This window comes from Pelophylax lessonae, assembly GCF_965119305.1.
Source record: "Pelophylax lessonae genome assembly, chromosome: 6".
Taxonomy (NCBI): domain Eukaryota; kingdom Metazoa; phylum Chordata; class Amphibia; order Anura; family Ranidae; genus Pelophylax; species Pelophylax lessonae.
In genome coordinates this window covers 11,511,995-11,538,960 of record NC_138773.1, presented here as the reverse complement: position 1 = coordinate 11,538,960, position 26,966 = coordinate 11,511,995, and the positions used below count along the sequence as shown (strand labels likewise).

The following is a 26,966-nucleotide window of genomic DNA, read 5'->3' as shown; positions in this document are numbered from 1 at the left end:
TCAGAAACCCCCCCCCCCAAGAGGCCCCCCTTACATCAGAGGCCCCCCTTACATCAGAGACCCCCCACGGAGCCCCCCCTTACATCAGAGACCCCCCACGGAGCCCCCCCTTACATCAGAGACCCCCCACAGAGCCACCTTACATCAGAGACCCTCACAGAGGCCCCCCTTACATCACAGACCCCCAACACAGAGCCCCCTTATATCAGAGACCCCCCATACACAGCCCCCCTTACATCAGAGACCCTCACGGAGCCCCCCATACATCAGAGACCCCCCACACAAATCCCCCCTTACAGAGACTCCCACACACAGAGCCCCCCTTACTTCAGAGCCCCCCCACACAGAGCTCCCGTTACATCAGAGCCCCCCCCCCACACAGAGCTCCCCTTACATCAGAGCCCCCCCCACACAGAGCTCCCCTTATATCAGAGCCCCCCCACACAGAGCACCCTTACATCAGAGCCCCCCCACACAGAGCCCCTCTTACATCAGAGCCCCCTCCACAGAGCCCCCCTTACATCAGAGCCCCCCCCCACACAGAGCCCCCCTTACACAACTGGAGGTAAGAGGCGGCCACGGCCTGTGTTAGCCCTCTCCAGGCCGCGGTCGCCGCTTACCTCCTGCTGGGCAGCCTGATCATGTGCGAGTTGTGATTCCCGCACGGCGCGCCTGTTGCCCATGGCGCCCTGTGCGGCCGCACAGCTCGCACACCCCAAAGGCCGGCCCTGTTGATATTTATTATTTATTCACCTATGTACTATATTATGCACTATATTATGTATTTATTATAAGGTTTGTGTTTCTTACATAATTGGATAACCCCAAATAAATACACGTAAGTTCCTAATATATCCACTAATATACCTAGTTAACTGGGAGAGGAAGAGAGGTGGGGGGGGGGGGGAGAGAGAGGAAAACCTAAGGAGTGGCATATTACTACAATTAATAATCGCTGACAAAACTATTTAAAATCAAGGGGGCTTATCCGAATCTGGAAGCCCCCTTTAAAAATAAGTGGACCCCCCAGATACCCCAAAGTCAATTACAAGGGATTCTTCCAAAGTAACATGGCGGCATGTGTGCAATGGTGTGAGCCAATACTTTAGCAAGAGCTGATGAGTGGGAAATTGGTCATGGGAGCAGGGGCCTCAGCTGGAAGACCTACATCTTGATTAGATCTACATCTAACCATGGAAATTCTAAACCTTCCTATAGTTTACACTGATCTTTTTTATAGCTAAAGCAGGGGAAGTTTTCAATAACGGATGTATGGTTACACAATGTCCATCTTTCAGCCCTTCTCTCTCTCTCTGAGTGTTCACATCGCTACAGAAGAAAAAGTTGTAAACCAGAATTTTACTAAGCAAAATCAATATGCTTTGTGTCATAAAAACACATCTATAAATTTAAAAAAAAAGTTCACAAGTGGAATGTATAAGTTAATCCCTTTTTTTTTTTTTTTATCAGAAAATGTTTTATTAAAAATATGTAAGTTACACATAATATAGGATAAATATAAAACGTCAGATCCGGAGGAAAGCCGGCAGTGCAGCAGCTGTCGCCAGAGAGAAGAAGAGGGAAGCCGGAAGTGCTGCAGGGGAAAGGAGCACACAGGGGGCCCCGGAGAGCAGATGGAAGGGATGCATGTGCTAGAACTACTCCCCCTGCATTGCAGCTGGAGGGAGAAAGAGGAGGAGGAGGAGGAGCAGAGCTGCAGGGGGAGACAGAAGAGGATAAGTGTCTGCAATAAGACAGTACAGCCAGCTTTACCTCTCAGCAGGTTCCTGGGCCCCCCTTTTAATATAATTGGGGCCCAGGCCCAGTACAGGAGGGTTGGCTGTACTGTCCTATGAGCAGCCCTGACTTTTAGCCTTAAAAATGGCCAGAACTGTCCACCCATTGACCAGTGGATAAGTTTGCAGCTTCTGATGGAGACTTCCCAGACCGGTTCTCCAGCTGTTCATTCACAGAAATGTCTCCGACTAATCAATTTTCAAGCAAATCTTTGTCTATCCTGAACTTCTGCATTCTTTCAGCAGACCTGGTCTGGTCAGTGCTGAGTGCTAATACACTTCTTACCTGGGTAGGGGTAGACATGGCTGCACAGCAGGAACAGGTGAGCAGTGTGTGTCAGTTTGCAGTGTGTCATTAGGACAGCAGTGTGTCACCGCATGTGTAATGTGTCACCAATGACTTTATTCAGCACAGAGTTCTTATTCCTAAAGGGGACCTGCCATTGCTGTAATATGGGAGCTCCCATTGTCTTATATTTTAAGGCTCTGCTGCTGTTATTCTTAACTAATTTGTAACATACATGCAACTATTTAGTCTGATATGCAGATGCTTATGCTAGGGGGGAGGGGGGGGGGGGGGAGTCATCAAGTGCTTTAGTAAGGATGACAGCTCTGAAGCACAGAGATGACACCTCGCAAATTTCTAGCATTACCTTTTCTTTTAAAACCTGTACCCTGGCAGCTGGGAAAAAAAACCCACAAATTAATGGGCGAATGTACTTTATATATACTGTAGATATAAATATTGTAAATGCAGTCACTATAAGTACCTGGATCTGTCTTGGTATTGGTCACTTGTAATTTTCTCCATAACAGCTCCCACACATTGCTAAAAATCACTCAGTTTCTGCTGCACACAGGACATGACACTTGCTTGTTGCATGTGCTTCTGCTCATTCACTGTCCAAACAGCAGGGGGGGGGTATTTTGGCAAGCAAACTGTGCTCCTGTTGTAGACTTGGGATCAGGCTGTGTTGTCTGGTGGTGAGGTAGGGTTGCCACCCCATCCCTTTAAACCCGAACACATATGCATGGCGTAGCGTTGCCACCTCATCCATTTAAACCCAAACACATATGCATGGGGTAGGGTTACCACCTCACCCCTTTAACCCCAACACATATGCATGGGGTAGGGTTACCACCTCATCCCTTTAAACCCGAACACATATGCATGGGGTAGGGTTGCCTCCCCAACCCTTTAAACCCAAACACATATGCATGGGGTAGGGTTGCCACCCCAACCCTTTAAACCCAAACACATATGCATGGGGTAGGGTTGCCACCTCATCCCTTTAAACCCCAACACATATGCATGGGGTAGGGTTACCACCTCACCCCTTTAAACCCCAACACATATGCATGGGGTAGGGTTACCACCTCATCCCTTTAAACCCGAACACATATACATGGGGTAGGGTTGCCACCTCATCCCTTTAAACCCAAACACATATGCATTACACAGGTTCTGAAGCTAACTTAATGCACATAACGCACCAAGTGAGTTTAATTACCACCTCAATCAGCCCCAGGACCTGTGTAATTAATATGTGTTTGGTTTTAAAGGGATGAGGTGGCAACTAGGGATGATCGAACTTTTGAAAAGTTTGGTTCGACCAGAACACCCGAACCTCCCGAAAGTTCGGCCCAGATTTCAGAACCCCATTGAAATCAATGGGACCCAAACTTCGGTAATCAAAAAACACTATTTTGAAGCCCTAAAACCCAATAAATGCCCCTAAAAAGTGCCTAGGGTTCTGGATCATGCCCCAGGGACTATTAATCACACAAAAAAAAGTTCTTAAAAATTGTCATTTTTGATAGAGAGCCAATTATTAAAAAATGATTGAAAAAAAAAATGAGATTTCTTTGGATTTAGTGTCTGGGGGGTCTAAAAAGTGTACCTGTGAAGTTTCAGCTCTGTAGCATGTCCAGAACCAGAAAAAAAGATTGTTTGTATTATAATTAATATAGAACAGGGATATGGCTTCGCTATTTTCACACCTTGCCGGTTTTGTAGCAAGCGTTTTTTTGGGCATTTTTTGGGGGTTATTGGAGGCAGGCATAACATCAGAACTTCTGTGTAGGGGTATATATACACACACACATGTATGTATAGATACACATACACATATATAGGTGTGAAAGTAGCAGAACACTATACTTGCGCTAATGAAATAATTAACACCCATATGGCTTCTCTCCTTTCACACCTATATGTCTGTATGTGTATAAATACATATAAGTGTGTGTGTATATATACCCCTATACAGAAGTTCAGATGTTTTGCCTACCTCCAAAGACCCCAAAAAAATGCCCAAAAAAGAACGCCTGCGCCAAAAAAAAAAAAAAAAAACGCCCAGGTGTGTTATTGCAGGCGTTTTTTTGGGGCATTTTTTTGGGGTCTTTGGAGGCAGGCAAAACATCTGAACTTCTGTATAGGGGTATATATAAACACACACTTATATGTATTTATACACATACACACATATAGGTGTGATAGGAGCAGAGCCATATGCCTGTTAATTATTTCATTAGCGCAAGCATAGTGTTCTGCTACTATCACACCTATATATGTGTATGTGTATATATACATACATGTGTGTGTATATATACCCCTATACAGAAGTTCAGATGTCATGCCGGACTCCAAACATGTCCTCAAAAAAGCCCTATAAACGCCTGCAGCAAAAAGCAGGGTGACAGGCGAGAAGCCATATCGCTGTTCTATAAGTAACCAAAGAGAAACGATCTTTTCTGTATAGCGGTCACCCTGACATGGAAGGGTTTTGTCACCCTGCCATAGCAGTCACAGTCAGTTAACCCTACACTACACTATGGTCCCCTTACACTTAACACTTTCCCTACAGAAACTAGATTATTAAATCTAACTATAGTGGAAAATAGTACCCTAACTACACTGCATATCCCTTTCCTCACACTAATAATTGCTAAATGACACTTTGAAGCAGAAGTAACAGAACTGCTTCCACTCTCTTCCACAGCCCTGTATTACAATGCTAGGAATTTGGCGGGGCTATCATAAATACTGGGGGGCGTATTCTCTAATGATTGGCCTCTGGACCCCCTAGTCACTCCAATCACATTCCTAGCATTCTCCTGCCCCCTCAATTGGATTCTATTGATGGTTCTGGTCCAATCACGGGCTTGATTGGACCAGAACCCATTGCATTTTGGTCGGTTCTGGTTGCCGAATTCTGAACTTTTTCAGCAAAAAGTTCGGAATTCGGCCGAATTCCGAACACCCAATGTTCGGGTCGAACCGATGGTCGACCCGAATTGTTCGATCATCCCTAGTGGCAACCCTATGGTGGGGTCTGGATCAGAAGATTGACTGAATAGCCCATTCTCTGGCAGAGCAGACAACTCCATTTGATGAATTTCCACTTTGCATTTATCTGTTTTCCTTGAGTTCAGATTAAAGTGATTGTAAAGTCTAATTTAAAAAAAAAAAAAAAATACCAATACTTACCTCCTCTGTGCAGTTGGTTTTGCACAGAGCAGCCTGGATCCTTCTATTCTCGGGTCCCTCATTGCTGCTCCTGGCTCCTCCCTCCTGTTCAGTGCCCCCCAGAATGCATTAGGATAAAAAAAACCTTCCGACTTTACAACTTCTTTAAGGTATATACAGGTGCATCTCTCTGTAGCACTGCCCCCCTAGGGGGCTGCTGAGAATTGCACTGTCTGGATTCCCCTGGGTTACCCGTAGCAACAGTCTGTAGAAACATATCACTTTAGACACTTGACTCAGACAATGGACAGTCCAGGGGATTTGGTTTTTGTGTTTTATTTTAGAACTGGGATAGGAGAAGGGATGAGTGGGATACTCCAGCTATGAACTATGCACAAATCTTGAGGACAACTAGCTGTAGTGTATGCGGCAAGGCCGCTGCTTCACCTTGCCACTGAAGTGAAGATTATGAATATGATCCTGAATTAGTTCCTCTTCGGGGGCCTAGCTTGGCACTCCCTTTCTCACTTTCTGTGCGAGCTAGCCCCTGTCCACTGACTCTCCGCTGGAGTGGTCCCCTTCCTGGGCAGACCTCTGGCAAGCTTCCCGGGACTCACGGACACTGGTTTTCCCAAGATTGCTCTGCCTTCAGCTCCATTTGTCAGTATCCACTGGACCTCCGGGCTCAGCACCACACTTCTGGCTCACTAGGCCGACCGCCTGTGACCACCTTCCATACAGACAGGAGGAGAGACAGCCATCACCCTTCTCCTGGGACCTGGCTTCCCACTCAAAGACACCCTGTCACATGTGCCCTTGGCTTTTATAACATATCCCAGGATGCACCACTGTTGTATCAACCCACTGGGATAGTCATAAAAGCCTGTGTGTCAGTGGCTGGGTTTCCTCCACTGTCCAACAGGCTCCCCTATTGGATACAGTGAGGACATTCCCTCAGACCAGATGAATCACACATGGACACATGCAACAGACCTAACTACTGATCAGGCGCTCCCCTGATAAGCAGATGGAGCAGACTATGGTTTACCTGCTGCTCCCCTGATAAGCAGGCAGAGCAAACTTAACCTTCCTAAACTAGCCCCTATCAAGGAGGGTGCTACATCTCAAAATTAGAATATTATCAAAAAAGTTAATTTTTTTCAGTAATGCAATTCAAAAAGTGAATCTCATGTATTTTATATAGATGTGTTACACACAGAGTAATAGATTTCAAGCATTTCTTTCTTTTAAGTTTGATGATTATGGCTTACAGCCAGTGACACCCCGAAATTCTGTATCTCAGAAAATTACAATATTACATAAGAATATTGCCAATAAAAAAAATAATTTTAATACAGAAATGTTGTCTAAAGCCCCGTACACACGTAGCGATTGTCGGCCGTAAATATTCGGCCGCCGAACGATCGGCCGATTGTCGCCTTGTTAGTATGATGCTTCCGACAACCGACAGCGACTTTTCGGCCGGACAGAATCTGTCGTGCAGGCATTAAAATTTTTGTTGGCCAACACCAGAACGGCCGATTGTTCGCCAGTCAGTACAGAATTCGGCCGACAAACAGCCGATTAGCAAGACTGGGCATGCTCAGAAAAGAAAAAACACACGGAAAGTTAACCATCACATGACATCACTTCTGCAGTCGGCTGTTGTTGGCCGACAAAATTCATGTGCAGTCTTTTGCAGTTTTCAGCCGACAGGACAGCACCGGACAAAAGACGGCCAATCATTCGGCCGACATTCGGTACGTGTGTACGGGGCTATAGTGAAAAGTCTGTCCATGTACAGTATAGTATGCACTCAATACTTGGTCGGGGCTCCTTTTGCATGAATTACTGCATCAATGCGGCGTGGCATGGAGGCGATCAGCCTGTGGCACTGCTGAGGTGTTATGGAAGCCCAGGTTGCTTTGATAGCACCTTTTAGCTAATCTGTATTGTTAGGCTTTCATCTACCTCTTACGATACCCCACAGATTCTCTATGGCAGGGATTCCCAAACTATGGCCCTGCAGCTGCTGCAGAACTACACGTCCCTCCCATGAGGCATTGTAAAACTCGGACATTCACATACATGACCAGGCATGATGGGAATTGTAGTTCCTGAACAACTGGAGGGCCGTAGATTGGGAATCCCTGCTCTATGGAGTTTAGATCAGGCGGGTCAAGCTAATCTTTCAGCTAATCTTCAATTCTATGTCATTTCCAGGTGGTATCTCTGCAGGGGAAGGTATGTCTGGTAACTGGAGCCAGCTCTGGGATTGGGGCTGGAACTGCCATCCTCTTCGCTGGTTTGGGGGCCCGACTGGCCCTAAATGGAAGAAACCAGGAGAAGCTGCAGGAGACGGCCCAGTGCTGTGAAGAGATCTCCGGCATGAAGGTAGTGTAACATGTCATATGTACTGTGCGTGTTAACAGTGTGTGAGTCATTCATTACTGTCCCCTCATCTATTCCCTCTGTGTGTCACTTTCATAAGTGTCCCTCATCTTCCGCTCCCCCCAATGTACCGTGTCACCTCGGTTATCTGGTTACCAGGCAATGTCTTTTTTTTTTTGCAGCCCCTCCTGGTCCCTGGAGATCTGACAGATGAGAAAGTCCTCCAGAGAATTGTAGAGGAGACAATCAGTCACTTCGGACAGCTGGATGTGCTGGTGAACTGTGGGGGGATCACAGTATTTGGGTCAATGGAAAACACCACAATGGAGAATTATGATCGTGTGATGAATACCAATGTGCGGTGAGATAAAGAACTTATCTAGTATAGGAAAAGGGTGGTATGTGGTAGGGATGGTTTAACACTATATATATGTATATATATATGTATATATATATATGTATATATATATATATATATATATATATATATATATATATATGTATATATATATGTATATGTAAATATATATATATGTGTGTATATATATATATATATATATATATATATATGTGTATATGTATATATATATATATATGTGTAAATATATATATATGTGGCTTCAAAATATTTTACTAATTTCCCAGAACCCCAAACATAGTCAAAAGGGCCCAAACAAGGACCATAGAACCAAAATGAGAACGAGCACAGTAGACCAAGACAGGCCTACTGAGCTTCATAGAACCAAGAAGTGCCCCAAGAATGGTCAAACAGCTGAGAGGGGCCCTTAAAAACATCTAAAAACTGAGAGGGACCCTACAGGGAGCCTCAGAGTGGAGATAAACCTCTCTGAGTGCTACCCTTACCTGGAAACAAGAGTGCTGAAAAGGACCCCACAGAGGTCCAGTAAACCTAGAGGGTTATTATGAGGGGTTCACACCATCCCTGTACTGAGTTATCAAGTCTTTACACCTGTTGTGCCCATTATGAGGAGTTCCCACTGTCCCTGTTCAATTTTTAGTTAATGTTTTACATAATGCAGTAGGGATGAGAACACGCTTAGCATAGTTGCCAACATTTGAAAAAAATTTCCAGGGACACTTTGCAGCACAGCTATCAATTACTTACCACACCCACTTCCCTGAAGCTCCGCCCACTCCACATAATTAATCTCCGCCTACTTATCATCAGATTATAGGGTCTACTCAATAAAGAGGGAATTACAGGAAATTGAAAAGGGGATTTCAAATTTAAGGCCAAAGTAGCAGAGTTGGAATAATTCTCCCATTCAGCTGCACTACTTCTGTCTAACATTTATGGGCAGCCCGATTAACAGGCACTTCCAGGGACAATGTAAATTACCCGGGACAGGCTCCTATTTGCCGGGACTGTCCCTGCAAAAACGGGACAGTTGGCAAGTATGGCTTAGGTGGACAGGTAAGGATCCAGGAACTTTGGCAGGAAGAGCTTAGCACTGGACTTACTGGAAATGTTGGAATGCTGTAGATGACTCAGCTCACCATAGTCTCCCTTTATAAATAAAACATCATGCTTGGGAGGACTAGCCATTTTAATAAACAATCAGACACAGAAAGGGACTTTCTATTGTAGTGTATTGGGTTGTTGGAGCACCAAGAGGTTGCCTATTTGTGTACTGCACATGGCTTGCACCAAAATCACACTGTTTCAGAATTATTTATGAAAAGCAATTTATGGTCAACGTACCCAAACAAGCCCTGTCACCATTGTCTGCCAATACCTCATATCACCACTAGATGGGAACATACACAGCCATGTCCTTTATTTAACCCTTTCTGATCCAGAATATTGTGGTTATTTCTATTTAATTTACACTTTCAGTTTTATGATTTTTAAGTGTGTAAAATGTTTTAATCTCTGAGGGTTTATTATTTTCTTATTTTTTTTTTTTTTTTTGATTTGCTCATTTTTTTTTGTAAGATTTCTAGATTTTACAGAACAGGAAGTGAGTGTAATTGTAAAATAATCCCCTCCTCTTTGGAATATTTTAGGTCTTATTTCTATCTGTCTCAACTGGCGGTGCCTCATCTCATCAAGACCAAAGGAAACATCGTCAATGTATCCAGCTTCTTAGGTCGGGGATCAGTGAGTGTTTTCTTGCTCCTCTATAAGAAATAGATAAGGGCTGCAGAATATTATTTTGTCTTCTAGGGGGGATACAATGCACTAAAGAACAGTGTCCATTCATGATTCACACACCCCAGCTTCACCGCAAAATGTTATGGGTGATAACTCTTGCTCTGTTATGGTTAAAAAACCTGCTACCTGTGATCACTTACCTTCTATGCAGATGGGGTCCACCCTCTTGTAGTAGAGATGTGACACAAACTCATGTCCCCATTCTTAAGTATTAGGTGACTTATCGACAGTCCTGGGGATGTGACATGGGGGGGGGGTGGTGGTGGTGGTGCTGTGCCTGGGAATTAAGCAAATAGCCTCTTGCACATTGGGTTTTTGATAACATGTGTCCTTTTAACAGCATTTCCCTAAGTCCCCCCCGGAAGTACTCCTTCTTTCCCTATGTCCTCTCTGGCAGTACTCCTTTCCCTATGTCCTCCCCAGCAGGACTCCTTTCCCTTTGCCATCCCTGGAAGTGCTACTTTACCTATGTCTTCACCAGCAGTACTCTTTTTCCTGTGTCCTCATCAGTAGTACTCCTTTCCCTGTATCCTACCTGGCAGTACCCCCCTTCCTGTGTCCTCCCAGGCAGTACTTTTTTCCCATGTGTCCTCCCCAGCAGTACTCCTTTACCTGTGGCCTACCCGGAAGTACTCCTTTTCCTGTATCCTCCCTGGCAGTACCCCCCCTTCCTGTGTCCTCCCAGGGAGTACTTCTTTCCCGGTGTCCTACCTCAGCAGTACTTCTTTACCGGTGTCCTACCTCAGCAGTACTTCTTTCCCTGTGTTCTCCCTAGGCATACACCTTTCCCTGTGTCCTCATCGGCAGTACTTCTTTCCCTGTGTCCTCCGAGGCAGTACCCCCTTCCTGTGTCCTACCCGGCAGTGCTCCTTTCCAGGTTTCCTTTAGTCTATCAGCCCACTAAACTAGCTGGATGTATAGCTTCAGCTGAAGACTAAAAGATGTCCCGGCCTCTTCTTACGTGACCCCTTAGTGACACAATTTTGCAACTTTCACATGTGTTAGTAAAACCGTACATATCATTGCAACTACACTGAACAAAATTATAAATGCAACACTTTTGGTTTTTGCCCCCATTTTTCATGAGCTGAACTCAAAGATCTCAGGCTTTTTCTATGTACACAAAAGGCCGATTTCTCTCCAATATTGTTCACAAATCTGTGTAAATCTGTGTTAGTGATCACTTCTCCTTTCCTGAGATAATCCATCCACCTCACAGGTGTGGCATATCAAGATGCTGATTGGACAGCAAGATTATTGCACAGGTGTGCCTTAGGCCGGCCACAATAAAAGGCCACTCTAAAATGTGCAGTTTTACTGTATTGGGGGGGGGGGGGGGTCCAGGCAGGGGAGGACTGGCAGCCTTAGGCCTACCGGGCAAGTCCAGTCAAGTGGCCCATTAAACCATCGAATCAGCTCACCATCCAGTCCCACCTGGTTTTATAATGGATATTGATGTTATGAAGCAAGACAAACATGATGCAATATGGTAACATAATTGAATGTTAATAGCAACAAAGGAGGTTTACCAAAAATACATGACATTACTCCAGGCGGGGCCTAGGAAGCTCCTGTCGGGTGGAGATGACTCTGCCTGACAGGGAAGTGACTGTGTTTTATTATTGTGCCGGCCGGGTGCAGGAGCGTACTCTGCACACTCATACCGCTCCGCTGCAGCTCTGCAAATATAAAATTGTATAGCGGCGACCAGCAGCTGTATACAGTGTCTGACCCCTACATTAATCCAGCCATGAGTGCGGCCTTTTTACCCAGCATCAGAGCAGCCCGGGGGGCAATTGCCACCCTTACCCTCCTTCCCAGTTCTCCCCTGGGTCCAGGGGTCCGAAAACCAGTCAGTATCTGGTATGACCACCATTTATACATCTCCTTGGCATAGAGTTGATCAGGTTGGTGATTGTGGTCTGTGGAATGTTGGTCCACTCCTCTTCAATGGCTGTGCAAAGGTGCTGGATATTGGCAGGACCTGGAACACGCTGCTAAAAGTCCTAGATCTTTGAGTTCAGATCATGAAAAATGGGGGCAAAAACAAAAGTGTTTACAAATTTTATTCAGTATACCTTGGGCATCCAGGTGGATATACTTGTTTTTGTAGGACAAATTGGGCTTTCTTTTGGTGATAAATGGAGATAGGTATCTCCTGATTTTTCTTCTTCCTCTTCTTCTTCTTCTTCTTCTTCTTCTTCTTATTATTATTATTATTATTATTATTATTATTATCAAAGTAAATTGGACCAAAATAGTTTAAAAAAAATCTATTTTTTTATTAATATTTAGCTGTATAGTTCTTACTAGTACCATAACCTACTACCAAAGGGATATATGCAACACTTTCTGTATATATCCCTGGCCATCAGTGCTGCATATCAGTGCCACCTGTCAGTGCCCATCAGTGCTGCATATTAGTGCCACCTGTCAGTGCCCATCAGTGCTGCATATCAGTGCCACCTGTCAGTGCCGTGCCCATCAGTGCTGCATATTAGTGCCACCTGTCAGTGCCCATCAGTGCTGCATATTTAAGCCTCCACACCGTTGCCCATCAGTGCCACCTCATAAGTGCTCATTAGTGCCCATCAGTGTAGCCTCATCAGTGCACATCAGTGAAGGAGAAAACTTACTTATTTACAACATTTCATAACAGAAACAAAGAAAACTTTTTTATTTATTTATTTTTTTTATTAATTTATTTTTATTTATTTATTTATTTTTAGCAAAACATAAATGATTAAATACCACCAAAAGAAAGCTCTATCTGTCCCCAAAAAAATGATACAAATTTAGTTTAGTTTGGGTACAGTGTAGTATGACCGCGCATTTATCCTTCAAAGTGCGACAGCTCTGAAAGCTGAAATTCGGCCTGGGCAGGAAAGGGGGGGCGGGGGGGGGAGTGCCCGGTATTGAAGTGGTTAAAGAAAATAGTTACCCCCTCAGGGAGAATGTACATAATTGGATGGAAGTATTTTTGGAAGGGTTTACCTGCCGGTTGTTCTGGCTCTGTGACCACACAAAGGTGAAGAACAGGTTTTGGAACTTGGGATGGCCTCAGGTAATCTTCTCATCCCTCAGAGGTGACAAATCTTCTACTCAGAACAATCTGTAATCCTTACCAGTGGTGTTTTTTTTTCACTCTTGTAATTATCCCAACTCAGCCTAGCTGTCTGATCTGCGGAGAATGACATCTTTTAGCCACCCGGGCATTTATGATTCATATGCCGATGCTGATTGGATAAATCTGCAGGATGGAAATATCTGAAATTCAGAAAGTTCTAATTTTGTAAGTCATTCATTACCGATCACCATGATGTGGAGGAACACAACGGAACCTCCTTACCCGGTTCGGCATACAGGAAATAAAGAAGACAAGCAAACAGATATAGATATGACAAAACCATTTTATTACCCTAACCGGTGTCAGCTTATTAACCACTTCTGGACCGGAAGGATTTGCCCCCTTAATGACGAGGCCATTTTTTGCGATTCGGCACTGTGTTATTTTAACGGACAATATCACAGTCGTGCGACGCTGTACCCATATAAAATTGATGTCCTTTTTTTTCCACAAATAGAGCTTTCTTTTGGTATTTGATCACCTGATACTCAAGTCCATCAGTAACCAAAGGTCAGGGTCACAGGCAAACAGGAGTAGTCAGAGACAAACCAAAGTCGGTACACAGAAAGGTAGATCAAGCACACGGCAGACAGGAATGCAACTAACAAACACTGTTGAACAGCAAAGCAGACCTGCAGTGCGCTGGTTAATATAGACTTCCTGGAATGGCCTGGGGTGGAGCCGAACAGGGAGGAGAGACGATAAAAGCAGCCAGAAGGAAGAGTCTTGCCTCCAATGCAGACATGAGGAGGAGGTAAGGTGCCAGACACTATTGCATGTCCATGACAGTAAGAAAAGAAACGGCCGCACATCCAGGAATTCCAATTGCCTTTAATTTCCAAAGTGATGACACCAAAGACCCCAACATAGGGTCACGTAGACGCGTTTCACACATACATCTTGTGCTTAATCATTGCAATGACCACAGCAGCCTATAGATCTTAAATAGGCCGCCACAATAATTTCAGGTGTTCCGGGGGGCGGTGATAATCAGCCACTGTTGTGCACAGCCCAATTAATCACCTAACTTCAGCCCCAAGAAGCATCTGAATAGTCATTCAAATATAAAATCAAACTGAAGGTCCATGTTCTCCTGCATATCGTGAATTCTCCCAAACACACAAAGACATGGACCAACAATCACATAGAAAATTGTATAAAAGCACCAATGAAAATATCGGAAAAAATAAATGTGAATACATACAAAAAGAGTTACTGTACTAATGACACTGGCAGGGAAGGGGTTAACCCAATGGGGCAATCAAAGGGTTAAGTGTATGCCTAGGGCAGTATTGAGAAAAGTCGAGGAATGGTAGCACAACCCATCAGATGCAATTGTAGTCTATTGATGTATTATAGAAGCGCAGGATGTAACAGGCATGATGCAGGGGACAAAAGGATGACGCATTTCATGCGACCAATCATGCTTTATCAAATCATATATGCCTAGGGCAGTGATGGCGAACCTTGGCTCCCCAGATGTTTTGGAACTACATTTCCCATGATGTTCAGCTACACTGCAGAGTGCAAGAGCATTATGGGAAATGTAGTTCCAAAACATCTGGGGAGCCAAGGTTCGCCATCACTGGCCTAGGGGGTGTTTTCTAACTGTGAGGGGGGTGGGCTTGTAATATCAACACAGAGACCTGTGTTCCTAAATAGGAGGATCACAGGCGCTCTGTGCTGATTCCTGAGAGAACAACGGTCTGCTGTGTTTACAACAGCAGACCGTCGTTCTCTCTTCACGGGGAGCGATCGCAGGTGCCCAACAGCAATCTAGGCCACTAGCCCCGTAAATCAGCTTCTCTGCTGGCTAATGGGGGCCCGCGCCCCCCAAGATCGCTCGGCTCAGTATATCTGTGGCGGGTGGTCAGCAAGTGATTAACATGCAGATTTCACCAAAAAATGATTGCTATTACCGGGGCCGGCAAAAGGGTTGGGCAGGAGGGACAGCTGCCCTGGGCTCAATGGTTTATTGCAAGGATGGGGGCCCTGACCCTAGCTCTAAAGGAAAGGGGGGGGGGCAGTTTGGCATCTTTGCCCAAATGCTAAGGAAAGGCCCGTGTCTATACATTTTTTCCCCATTTGTTTTCTAGATCCCAAACATCATAGTGTACTGCATGTCCAAGTCGGCGGTGGATCACATGACCAGGTGTGCCGCTCTCGGTGAGTAGGAGACAATCTCCGATACCTTCCCAATCAAGGAATAATAATCCTAACTGTATTTGTGGCTCGTAGTGCGTGAAATTTCCCTAAAGATATAAATTGTGGACATTCAGCAATTATTTGCCTTTTCTTTGGTGCCTAAAATAAGACTGTCTGTGCCGGTTCACACACATAGTATCTCACAAAAGTAAGTACACCCCTCCCATTTTTGTAAATATTTTATTCTATCTTTTCATGTGACAACACTGAAGAAATGACACTTTGCTACAATGTAAAGTAGTGAGTGTACAGCTTGTATAACAGTGTAAATTTGCTGTCCCCTCAAAGTAACTCAACACACAACCATTAATGTCTAAACCGCTGGCAACAAAAGTGAGTACACCCCCTAAGTCACAATGTCCAAATTGGGCCCAATGTGTCAATATTTTGTGTGGCCACCATTATTTTCCAGCACTGTCTTAACCCTCTTGGGCATGGAGTTCACCAGAGCTTCACAGGTTGTCACTGGAGTCCTCTTCCCCTCCTCCATGATGACATCACAGAGCTGGTGGATGTTAGAGACCTCGCGCTCCTCCATCTTCCGTTTGAGGATGTCCCACAGATGCTCAATAGGGTTTAGGTCTGGAGAGATGCTTGGCCAGTCCATCACCTTTACCCTCAGCTTCTTTAGCAAGGCAGTGGTTGTCTTGGAGGTGTTTGGGGTCATTATGTTGGAATACTTCCCTGTGGCCCAGTCTCTGAAGGGAGGGGATCATGCTCTGCTTCAGTATGTCACAGTACATGTTGGCATTCATGGTTCCCTCAATGAACTGTAGCTCCCCAGTGCCGGCAGCACTCATGCAGCCCCAGACCATGACACTCCCACCACCATGCTTGACTGTAGGAAGACACACTTGTCTTTGTACTCCTCACCTGGTTGCCGCCACACACGCTTGACACCATCTGTAAAGTCACTGATCACAAAATCCTGTACAGATATACAGTACAGTGTCTGTTTTTTAAAGATTTTTGCAGAGATATCTTATTTCAGAGTGCCGCTGTGCGCTCACGTGACCTCCCTGCACTTTCCTCCTCTCCTCCCAGCTGACGTCCAAGGGGAATCTCAGCCCCTCCCACTGTAGTCCTTAACCATTTTAAGACCGGGCCTATTTTTGACACTTGGTGTTTACAAGTGGAAATCATTTTTTTTTTGCTAGAAAACTACTTAGAACCCCCAAACATTATATATATATATATTTTTAGCAGAGACTCTAGAGAATAAAATGGAGATCATTGCAATATTTTTTATCACACCGTATTTGCGCAACGGTCTTCCAAACATTTGGAAAAAATAAAAAAAATAAAAAAACAGTAAAGTTAGCCCATTTTTTTTCCATAATGTGAAAGATAATATTACGCTGAGTAAATAGATACCCAACATGTCATGCTTCAAAATTGCGCACGATTGCGGAATGGCGACAAACATTGGTACTTAAAAATCTTCATAGTCGACACTTTAATAATTTCTACAGGTTATCATCTTAGAGTTACAGAGGAGGTCTAGGGCTCAAATTATATATCTCACATGTGTGGTTTGAACACCGTTTACATATGTGGGCGGGACTTGCGTATGCGTCCGCTTCTGCACGTGAGCTAACGGGGACAGGGCGCTTTATTTATTTATTTTTTTTCTCCTACTTTTTTTTTTTTTACAGTTTAAAATAAATACATTTTTGATCATTTTTATTCATATTACAAGAAATGTAAACATCCCTTGTAATAGAAATAGGCATGACAGGTCCTCTTTATTGTGAGATCTGAGGTCAAAAAGACCTCACACCTCACAACTACTCTAAAAAAGAAAAAAAAAATTGCTGAAAAAAAAATCGGCCCTTTAAACCCGTTGCTAGGCGACAACGTTTGACGTTGCTCCGGTCCTCAAAGACAATAGAGTCGAGTGTGGGCCATCTTGCCCTCACTCGATTTCCTGTCTGTGAGGAGCTGGGACCGGATCATTTTCCCCGCTGTCGGCGGATGTGGTAAGCGGGGAAAACAGACAGGAGGCGGCGGAAGGGGGGGTAAATTAAGGTATTTTGCTGCATACATTTTAAAAAACAGATACACTGCACACAATATCTTGCTGTAACAGAGGGGATTCCAGCATTTGTGATTAGTGACTTTACAGCAGGTTTAGGGCCCCCGTTCACACCTGAGCAATTTTTCTGCTTGAAGCTTGTAGTCCTCTAATGCTCGACAAGCCAAATCCCATTCATTTCAATCAGTGGTGGGATTCAAAAATTTTAGTAACCAGTTCCGACTTTCCCAGCAGAATGACCAGCGTGCCCCCTTTCAATGCACAGTGACCAGCGTGCCCCATTTCAATGCACAGTGACCAGCGTGCCCCCTTTCAATGCACAGTGACCAGCGTGCCCCCTTTCAATGCACAGTGACCAGCGTGCCCCCCTTTCAATGCACAGTGACCAGCGTGCCCCCTGTCAATGCAGAGAGACCAGCGTGCCCCTCTTCAAAGCACAGTAACTAGCGTGCCCCCTTTCAAGGCACAGTGACCAGCGTGCCCCCTTTTAATGCAGAATGACCAGCATGCCCCCTTTCAATGCACAGTGACCAGCGTGCCCCCCATTCAATGCACAGTGACCAGCGTGTCCCCTTTCAATGCAGAGAGACCAGTGTGCCCCCCATTCAATGCACAGTGACCAGCGTGCCCCCTTTCAATGCAGAGAGACCAGCGTGCCCCCTTTCAATGCACAGTGACCAGCGTGCCCCCTTTCAATGCACAGTGACCAGTGTGCCCCCTTTTAATGCAGAATGACCAGCGTGCCCCCTTTCAATGCAGAGAGACCAGCGTGCCCCCTTTCAATGCACAGTGACCAGCGTGCCCCCTTTCAATGCACAGTGACCAGTGTGCCCCCTTTCAATGCAGAGAGACCAGCGCTGCGTGCCCCCCTTTCAATGCACAGTGACCAGCATGCCCCCCTTTTAATGCAGAGTGACCAGCATGCACCCCTTTCAATGCACAGTGACCAGCGTGCCCCGCTTTCAATGCAGAGAGACCAGCATGCCCCCTTTCAATGCACAGTGACCAGCATGCCCCTTTCAATGCACAGTGACCAGTGCTGCGTGCCCCCCTTTCAATGCACAGTGACCACAGCATTGCCCCCAATCATTGCAGAGTGCCCACAGCATTGCCCCCAATCATTGCAGAGTGCCACAGCATTGCCCCCGATCATTGCAGAGTGCCACAGCATTGCCCCCAATCATAGCAGAGTGCCAGCGTTCCCCCCACGAGACCCGTGCACTTACCTCACGGACAGTCACGGCAGCTTCTCTTCAGTCCCCGGCTCCCTGCGTCTCCTCAGTCCTCCCGCCTCCTCGGCCAATGGCACGGGGTTTGCCTTTCGGCCAATCAGGAAACGGGAGGACCCACTCCCTGATTGGCCAGGGGGAGGATCCGTGTGACAATAGCAAATTTTCATTCGCTATTGTCACAGAATGGGCGGGGTCGGGGCGCACTGCTCTGCTCCCCGGCCGCCACGTCTGCGACTGCGCGGTCCGAATATGTATACGCTTAGAGGCGCGCAGCTTAGAGGGAACAGCCGGTTCTGCGAACTTGCAGAAATTTAGTAACCAGTTCTATGGAACCGGTGCGAACTGGCTGAATCCCACCACTGATTTCAATGTCCCCTGTTCACATCTGAGCGTTCTTTCACCTGAAGCAAAACACCTGTCGCTCAAAAAAAAGTGCATGAGCTTCTATATGGTAGATTGGAGGCAGATTGGGCCCCATAGACTTCAATGCCTGAAAATGTGCGTCATGAGAGTTTTACGAGCGCTTTGCCGCACGTTTTCTGCTCAAAAAGCAGCTCTCCACCTCTTCTCCTCCTAGTACTTTCAGTTGGCTAAACCAAAATGACTGAAGCTGTAAAACCCTTGTAATACGCTTCAAAAAGGCTTGTAAAACACTTCTAATATCGCTCAAAAACTCTCAAATAAAAAAGCCTGAAAGTCGCTCTGCTCAGGTGTGAATGCACCCTGGCTGCAATTATATGCGATAAAACCCAGTGGCGGTTCCCATGAGTAGTTGTGAGTGGCAGTCCCATTGAAAGCAATGGGAGGCTCTCACAGGTAATTGCACCCACTCTCATGTATTCGCTCATGCTGCAATTACATGCCAGTGATTGGCCCTAGATGCAGACATATCCCAGCTGGAGTCCTCACATACAATCATAGCCAGGGTGCATTCACAATACAGGAGAATTGTGTTTATTAATTGAGGTGTCGGAGGGAGGTTGTATCATGTGCCTGGCCAAAATAAAAAGTTGCCAGCAAAAAAAAAAAGGTCACACTCTAATATTTTGTTGACTTTGATTACGGCACACATTCGCTGTGGCATTGTTTGGATAAGCTTCTGCAATGTCAGATTTATTTCCATCCAGTGTTGCATTCATTTTTCACCAACATCTTGTATTGATGGTGGGAGAGTCGGAGCACTGCGCAAAGCCTTCTCCAGCACACCCCAAAGATTCTCAATGGGGGTAAGATCTGGACTCTGTGGTGGCCAATCCATGTGTGACAATGATGTCTCATCCTCCCTGAACCACTCACACACAATTTGGTCCCGATGAAACCTATCATTGTCATCTTGGAATATTCCCGTGGCATCAGGGAAGAAAAAATCCATTGATGGAATAACCTGATCATTCCGTATATTCAGGGAGTCAGCTGACCTCATTCTTTGGGTACATCCAGTAATATCCAATAGGAGAGTCACTGCATGCTTAGTTTAGTTTGTTACTTAGTTAATTCCAAGTGGTGACTTTTTTTGTTTGGCCGGGCAGCGTATTATAAGGGCATTGAAAATCTTTACATAATCCATTCTGTGTACCAATCTGTAAACTGCCACCTGAGCCCAGTTCATATGTCTGAGAAGAGACCATTATATATTAAAAAAATTGTATACAGAGAGGCCTCTCATGCCAAACATATCGTAATATAGATTTTGGATGTGTGAGTATTTAATAGAAGTCTTCCTTTCAAATCGCATTCACATCATTTATTTATTTTTTCCCAGAATTGGGCAGTAAGCAGGTCCGAGTCAATGCCGTTTGGTGAGTATAATTACCAAAGCCTGACACATACTGAATATAAAGCTGGAAAAAATGAAAGGAACAGATCTTAATGCAGAAAAATCTCATGCTGGATATCTATACTGGTATGGACTGGGTAATGTGTTAGGATCTATACTGGTATGGACTGGGTAATGTGATAGGATCTATACTGGTATGGACTGGGTAATGTGTTAGGATCTATACTGATATGGACTGGGTAATGTGTTAGGATCTATACTGATATGGACTGGGTAATGTGTTAGGATCTATACTGGTATGGACTGGGGAATGTGCTAGGATCTATACTGGTATGGACTGGGTAATGTGTTAGGATCTATACTGATATGGACTGGGGAATGTGCTAGGATCTATACTGATATGGACTGGGGAATGTGCTAGGATCTATACTGGTATGGACTGGGTAATGTGTTAGGATCTATACTGATATGGACTGGGTAATGTGTTAGGATCTATACTGGTATGGACTGGGTAATGTGTTAGGATCTATACTGGTATGGACTGGGTAATGTGTTAGGATCTATACTGGTATGGACTGGGGAATGTGCTAGGATCTATACTGATATGGACTGGGTAATGTGTTAGGATCTATACTGGTATGGACTGGGTAATGTGTTAGGATCTATACTGGTATGGACTGGGGAATGTGTTAGGATCTATACTGGTATGGACTGGGTAATGTGTTAGGATCTATACTGGTATGGACTGGGTTATGTGTTAGGATCTATACTGGTATGGACTGGGTAATGTGTTATGATCTATACTGGTATGGACTGGGGAATGTGCTAGGATCTATACTGATATGGACTGGGTAATGTGTTAGGATCTATACTGGTATGGACTGGGTAATGTGTTAGGATCTATACTGGTATGGACTGGGTAATGTGTTAGGATCTATACTGGTATGGACTGGGTAATGTGTTAGGATCTATACTGACATGGACTGGGTAATGTGTTAGGATCTATACTGGTATGGACTGGGTAATGTGTTAGGATCTATACTGGTATGGACTGGGTAATGTGTTAGGATCTATACTGGTATGGACTGGGTAATGTGTTAGAATCTATACTGACATGGACTGGGTAATGTGTTAGGATCTATACTGGTATGGACTGGGTAATGTATTAGGATCTATACTGGTATGGACTGGGTAATGTGTTAGGATCTATACTGGTATGGACTGGGTAATGTGTTAGGATCTATACTGGTATGGACTGGGTAATGTGTTAGGATCTATACTGGTATGGACTGGGTAATGTGTTAGGATCTATACTGATATGGAATGGGTAATGTGTTAGGATCTATACTGGTATGGACTGGGTAATGTGTTTGGATCTATACTGGTATAGACTGGGTAATGTTTTAGGATCTATACTGGTATGGACTGGGTAATGTGTTAGGATTTTCTGAAATTCACTGATTCTCCATTATTTCAGTATATATATGGCACAGCAATTAGCACTTTTTTTACTTGCACTTTTTTGGGTCCAGGATAAATAATTGGTTATTCTTGTCACATCACAAGTCACTAGTGCACCTTACTTTGGACCCAAACTTTATTTTATTCTCTTAATAGTGTACTAGCACCTTTATTTAAGTTGGCACCCACACAGCACTTAATCACTTTAAAGATAGCGCCGTTGCAACCTCTTTGTACCTATTTCATTTTCTAACCCCTGTGGGTTCGGTTGTTGGCAGCTTACACCTTTTTAATAATTTCGGATTTCTTTCCTATAACTCCATAGCGCTGGTCACCCCCGTTTTTTACATATGTAATGTGTGTTATGTGCTACTTTTTTTACCAAGGATCTTGTTGTTTTTTTATTCCTGCTCTGCACCAAGTTCATCTGTCAGTGTACAGAGCGCTGTGTTGTTTACAACGTGACATCCCAATCCAGTAAAGAGATGGCCTCATATATTCAACAAAGAGGGACATCCTAACCCAACAAAGAGACGTCCTCATATATATATTCAGCAAAGACACATCCCAATCCAGTAAAGAGACAGTCTCATATATTCAGCAAAGACACATGCCAATCCAGTAAAGAAACAGCCTCATATATTCATCAAAGACACATCCCAATCCAGTAAAGAGACCGCCTCATATATTCAACAAAGAGGGACATCCTAACCCAACAAAGAGAAGTCCTCATATATATATTCAGCAAAGACACATCCCAATCCAGTAAAGAGACAGTCTCATATATTCAGCAAAGACACATCCCAATCCAGTAAAGAGATGTCCTCATATATTCAGCAAAGACACATCCCAATCCAGTAAAGAGATGTCCTCATATATTCAGCAAAGACACATCCCAATCCAGTAAAGAGACAGCCTCATATATTCAGCAAAGACACATCCAAATCCAGTAAAGAGACAGCCTCATATATTCAGCAAAGACACATCCAAATCCAGCAAAGAGACAGCCTCATATATTCAGCAAAGACACATCCAAATCCAGTAAAGAGACAGCCTCATATATTGAGCAAAGAGACAGTGCAATCCAGCAAAGAGACATCCCTTCAGCTGCATCGGCTTACTCTGCAGCCACCCTGCTTTAGCAATTGCTAGTTACTACAGCAGCAACAACTCGGTCTCGATGGTTGGGGCCTGGGCGGCCGGGCCCCTTGAAATTCACAAGTCCCCTACATGTGTATGGGCTGTCCCCCCCCCCCCCCCCCCAGATGTCTTCCCTGCTTTGGATTGTGGTTATTCCGAATTTTCAGGGTTAGAACACGTAGTGAAAAGGCAAAAAAATGCCTCCCAGCCATCAGTCAACTGCCCTCAGAAAGTGATCCACTGCAGATCACTTTTTCTTTTTTATTATATGCACACTGTTATGATAAAATCGATAAAACTAGCATGCTCCAGCTGACATTGTCTCTGCTTCTCTTCCAGTCCGGGGGTGATTGTAACCGAAGTTCACAAGCGGGCCGGAATGAGTGAAGAGCAGTACCAGGAGGTACGTTGATGGAGGAGCTTTCCCTATGTATGGTCGAGACGCCAACATTCCATTTTTCTATCTGGATTATTGGGGTGCATACTATCACAGCTTGTACCCTACCTCCATGAGCGGATTTGTTTGGATTCAGATACAGACAAGGTCCAGGGTTCCTTATGATTTTATACAGGGTTTTGGAGCTCTGGTCACAAAGCCCATTTACATTTCTAGAGTACCCCCCCCCCCCCCCCATATGCCTCAACAACTGGCTCAGCAAAATTGAACTGGGACATGATTCTAGATGTAAAGGTCTCATCTGAGGCCAAATCATACCCTGGAGCCTTCATCATTAAAGTAATATAATCATCATCATAAAGAAATATTATAATAGTAATATTATATCTTTTTAAATAACAAACATGTTATACTTACCTGCTCAGTGCAGTGGTTTTGTACAGAGCAACCCGGATCCTCCCCTTCTCAGGATCCCACCGACACTCCTGGCCCTCCTCTCCTACTGAGTGGCCCCAGAGCAAGCAGCTTGCTATGTGGGCACCCTAGCCAGGGCCGTCTTTAACACAGGGCAAAAGGGGCAGCTGCCCCGGGCCAAGCCATTGTTGTGGGGCCCAAAGCAGCAGCCCTTTGAGCCCGCACTGCCCACAAATAGTTGATAAGTGCATTTGGTAGGGCCCAAGAAAATATTTGCCCAGGGTCTAATCAATACTAAAGATGGCCCTGACCAGGGCCGTCTTTAACACAGGGCAAAAGGGGCAGCGGCCCCCGGGCCAAGCCATTGTTGTGGGGCCCAAAGCAGCAGCCCTTTGAGCCCGCACTGCCCACAAATAGTTGATAAGTGCATTTGGTAGGGCCCAAGAAAATATTTGCCCAGGGTCCAATCAATACTAAAGATGGCCCTGACCCTAGCAGGTGCGCTCCCGAACTACGGCTCTGCGTGTCAATTCACACACCACCTCCCTCTCCTGTCTCCTGCTGCTTTCTCAGCCAATCAGGAGTGAGAGTCCCTGGAGAGCCAAGGCTCTCATGGACATTGCTGAAATAAGAGGGGGCTCAGGTAAGTATTAAGGGGGCTGCTGCACACAGAAGGTTTTTTACCTTCATGCATAGAATGCATGAAGGTAAAAAACCTTGAACCTTTAGAACCATTTTAATCCGGAACTACAGGCAAATTGCTAAATACACAGATGAAATACATAATGGGACCAGTTATACCTGATAAGGGATATGTTTTTTGTCCATCAAGTCCTGAGCTTTACACAGTTTTGTCACATAGCACAGCCTGTTTGGCAGAGGTGGAGTCAGCAGTTTTCTCTTCTACAGTTCAGTAACATTTACAGGTCTTTGGCTTCCCCCAGCTTAAGATTGGAAAGTGAAGGGAGACTGATGAACTCATCTCTCAGCATGACCTTCATGAGCACTTTAGCACACCGGATTGGCTCCTTCCCCAGTCTGAGCTCTGCTATATAGGACCTGCAAGAGGCCGATACCAGATCAATTATAGGGAGTAAAGCCCCGTACACACGCACCGATTGTCGGCCGAACGATCGGCCGACTTTTGTCCAGTGTTGTTGTGTTGGTTGAAAAGTGCTCTAGACTGCACACAAATTTTGTCGGCCAACAACAACCAACTTCAGAAGTGATGTCATGTGATGGTTAACTTTCCCTGTGTTTTTTCTTCTCTGAGCATGCCCAGTCTTGCTCATCTGGCTTTTGTTGGCCAAAATCTGTACTGACTGACAAACAATCGGCCGTTCTGGTGTTGGCCAAAAAAAATTTTTATAGCATGCAGACCAGATTTTGTTTGGCCAAAAAGTCGCAGTCGGTTGTCGGAAGCATCATACTAACAAGCTGACAATCGGCCGATCAGACGTTGGCCGAACATTTACGGCCGAAAATCGGTACGTGTGTACGAGGCTTTACACTGCTTGTATTTATAAAAAATACATTTAATTATGTATTAATGAGTATAGAGCTGCAGGGCAGGAAAAATCACTTTCCGTGGATATAGTATTTAATCTGAGTATTTAGCTGTGTCTCTGGAGTTAAGTTTTAACCACTTGAAGATTTTTGAACCCAAAAGATTTGCCCAAAAAATTATATTTTACTTCCAGTCTTTCTGCCCTTGCCAATATTTCTGGCAATTACTCACTGTTAACAACATTGTCTTTGGATACATTGTAATTATTGGTATTGATGTATCCCAGCTCCTTCCCTCCTCCTGTCTATGCCTTCATCTATCGGCTCCTTCGCTCTTCATTTCTTGGTAATGATCTCTCCCCTCTTTCTCCCCTCATGTCTTTACCTTTATCTCTCATCTATTTCTCACCTTGTGTCTTGGTACTAATCCCATAGCTGACACTCTCTTCATGTCTTGGCATTGATCTCTCAGCTCCTTCTCTCTTCAAGTCTTGGCATTGACCACCTCTCAGCCACCTCTCCTAATAATACATGGAAGTTACAACATCACACAGTGGTTCTGTAGGTGCATAAATAGGGTATAGGGTTCCAATAACATTATATATATATATATATATATATACAATTTCATGTGTTTTATTAATGTTAATTTTTGATTTCATCTGTTTTGGTCCCTAAAAAGTGTTTTTCTGCTCCATATTCCCTCTCCTAAAGTCTTGACAATGATCTGCTACCTCCTCCTCTCCTCATTTCTTGACCTCTCAGTTTCTTCTCTCTTCATGTCTTGGCATTGATCTCTCACCTCCTTCTTTCCTTGTTTATTGGCATTGATCTCTCACCTCCTCCTCTCCTCATGTCTTGGCATTGATCTCTCACCTCCTCTCCGCTTGTCTTGGCATTGATCTCTCACCTCCTCTCCGCTTGTCTTGGCATTGATCTCTCACCTCCTCTCCGCTTGTCTTGGCATTGATCTGTCAGCTTCTTCTCTCTTCATGTCTTATCATTGATCTCTCACCTCCTTCTTTCCTTGTTTATTGGCATTGATCTCTCACCTCCTCCTCTCCTCATGTCTTGGCATTGATCTCTCACCTCCTCTCCGCTTGTCTTGGCATTGATCTCTCACCTCCTCTCCGCTTGTCTTGGCATTGATCTGTCAGCTTCTTCTCTCTTCATGTCTTATCATTGATCTCTCACCTCCTTCTTTCCTTGTTTATTGGCATTGATCTCTCAGCTTCTTCTCTCTTCATGTCTTGGCATTGATCTCTCACCTCCTCTCCGCTTGTCTTGGCATTGATCTCTCACCTCCTCTCCGCTTGTCTTGGCATTGATCTCTCACCTCCTCTCCGCTTGTCTTGGCACTGATCTCTCACCTCCTCCTCTTCTCATATCTTGGCATTGATCTCTTGGCTCCTTCTTTCTTTGTTTATTGGAATTTATCTCTCAGCTCCTTCTCTCTTCATGTCTTATCATTGATCTCTCACCTCCTCCTCTCCTGGTCTTGGCACTGATCTCTCAGCTTCTTCTCTCTTCATGTCTTAGCATTGATCTCTCACCTCCTCCTCTCCTCGTACCTTGGCATTGATCTCTCAGCTCCATCCCTCTCCATGTCTTGGCACTGATCTCTCAGCTTCTTCTCTCTCCATGTCTTGACATTGTCCTTTCAGCTTCTTCTCTTTTCTTTCAGCTTCTGAAGTGCACACAGGAAACGCATGCCCTGGGGCGGCCTGGCAGAGTGGAGGAAGTTGCCCGGACAATCGCTTTCTTGGCATCGGATGCAGCGTCTTTTGTCACTGGAGAGACATTTCTCGTGGATGGTGGTGAACGTGTCATGAGTCCATGA

The 26,966-nt window shown here is 44.8% G+C and overlaps 1 protein-coding gene across 1 annotated transcript; it reads left to right on the top strand.

Moving 5' to 3' along the window:
* Positions 1 to 2,057: 2,057 nt before the first annotated feature.
* LOC309558401 (putative oxidoreductase) lies at positions 2,058 to 26,966 on the top strand (the record flags this gene model as incomplete). Its single annotated transcript, XM_082261475.1, has 8 exons — positions 2,058 to 2,119; positions 7,489 to 7,659; positions 7,839 to 8,017; positions 9,685 to 9,778; positions 15,056 to 15,125; positions 20,194 to 20,230; positions 23,149 to 23,212; positions 26,811 to 26,966. Exons 1-8 carry the CDS (start codon positions 2,099 to 2,101, stop codon positions 26,964 to 26,966), a joined length of 792 nt encoding a protein of 263 aa, XP_082117601.1. The 5' UTR covers positions 2,058 to 2,098.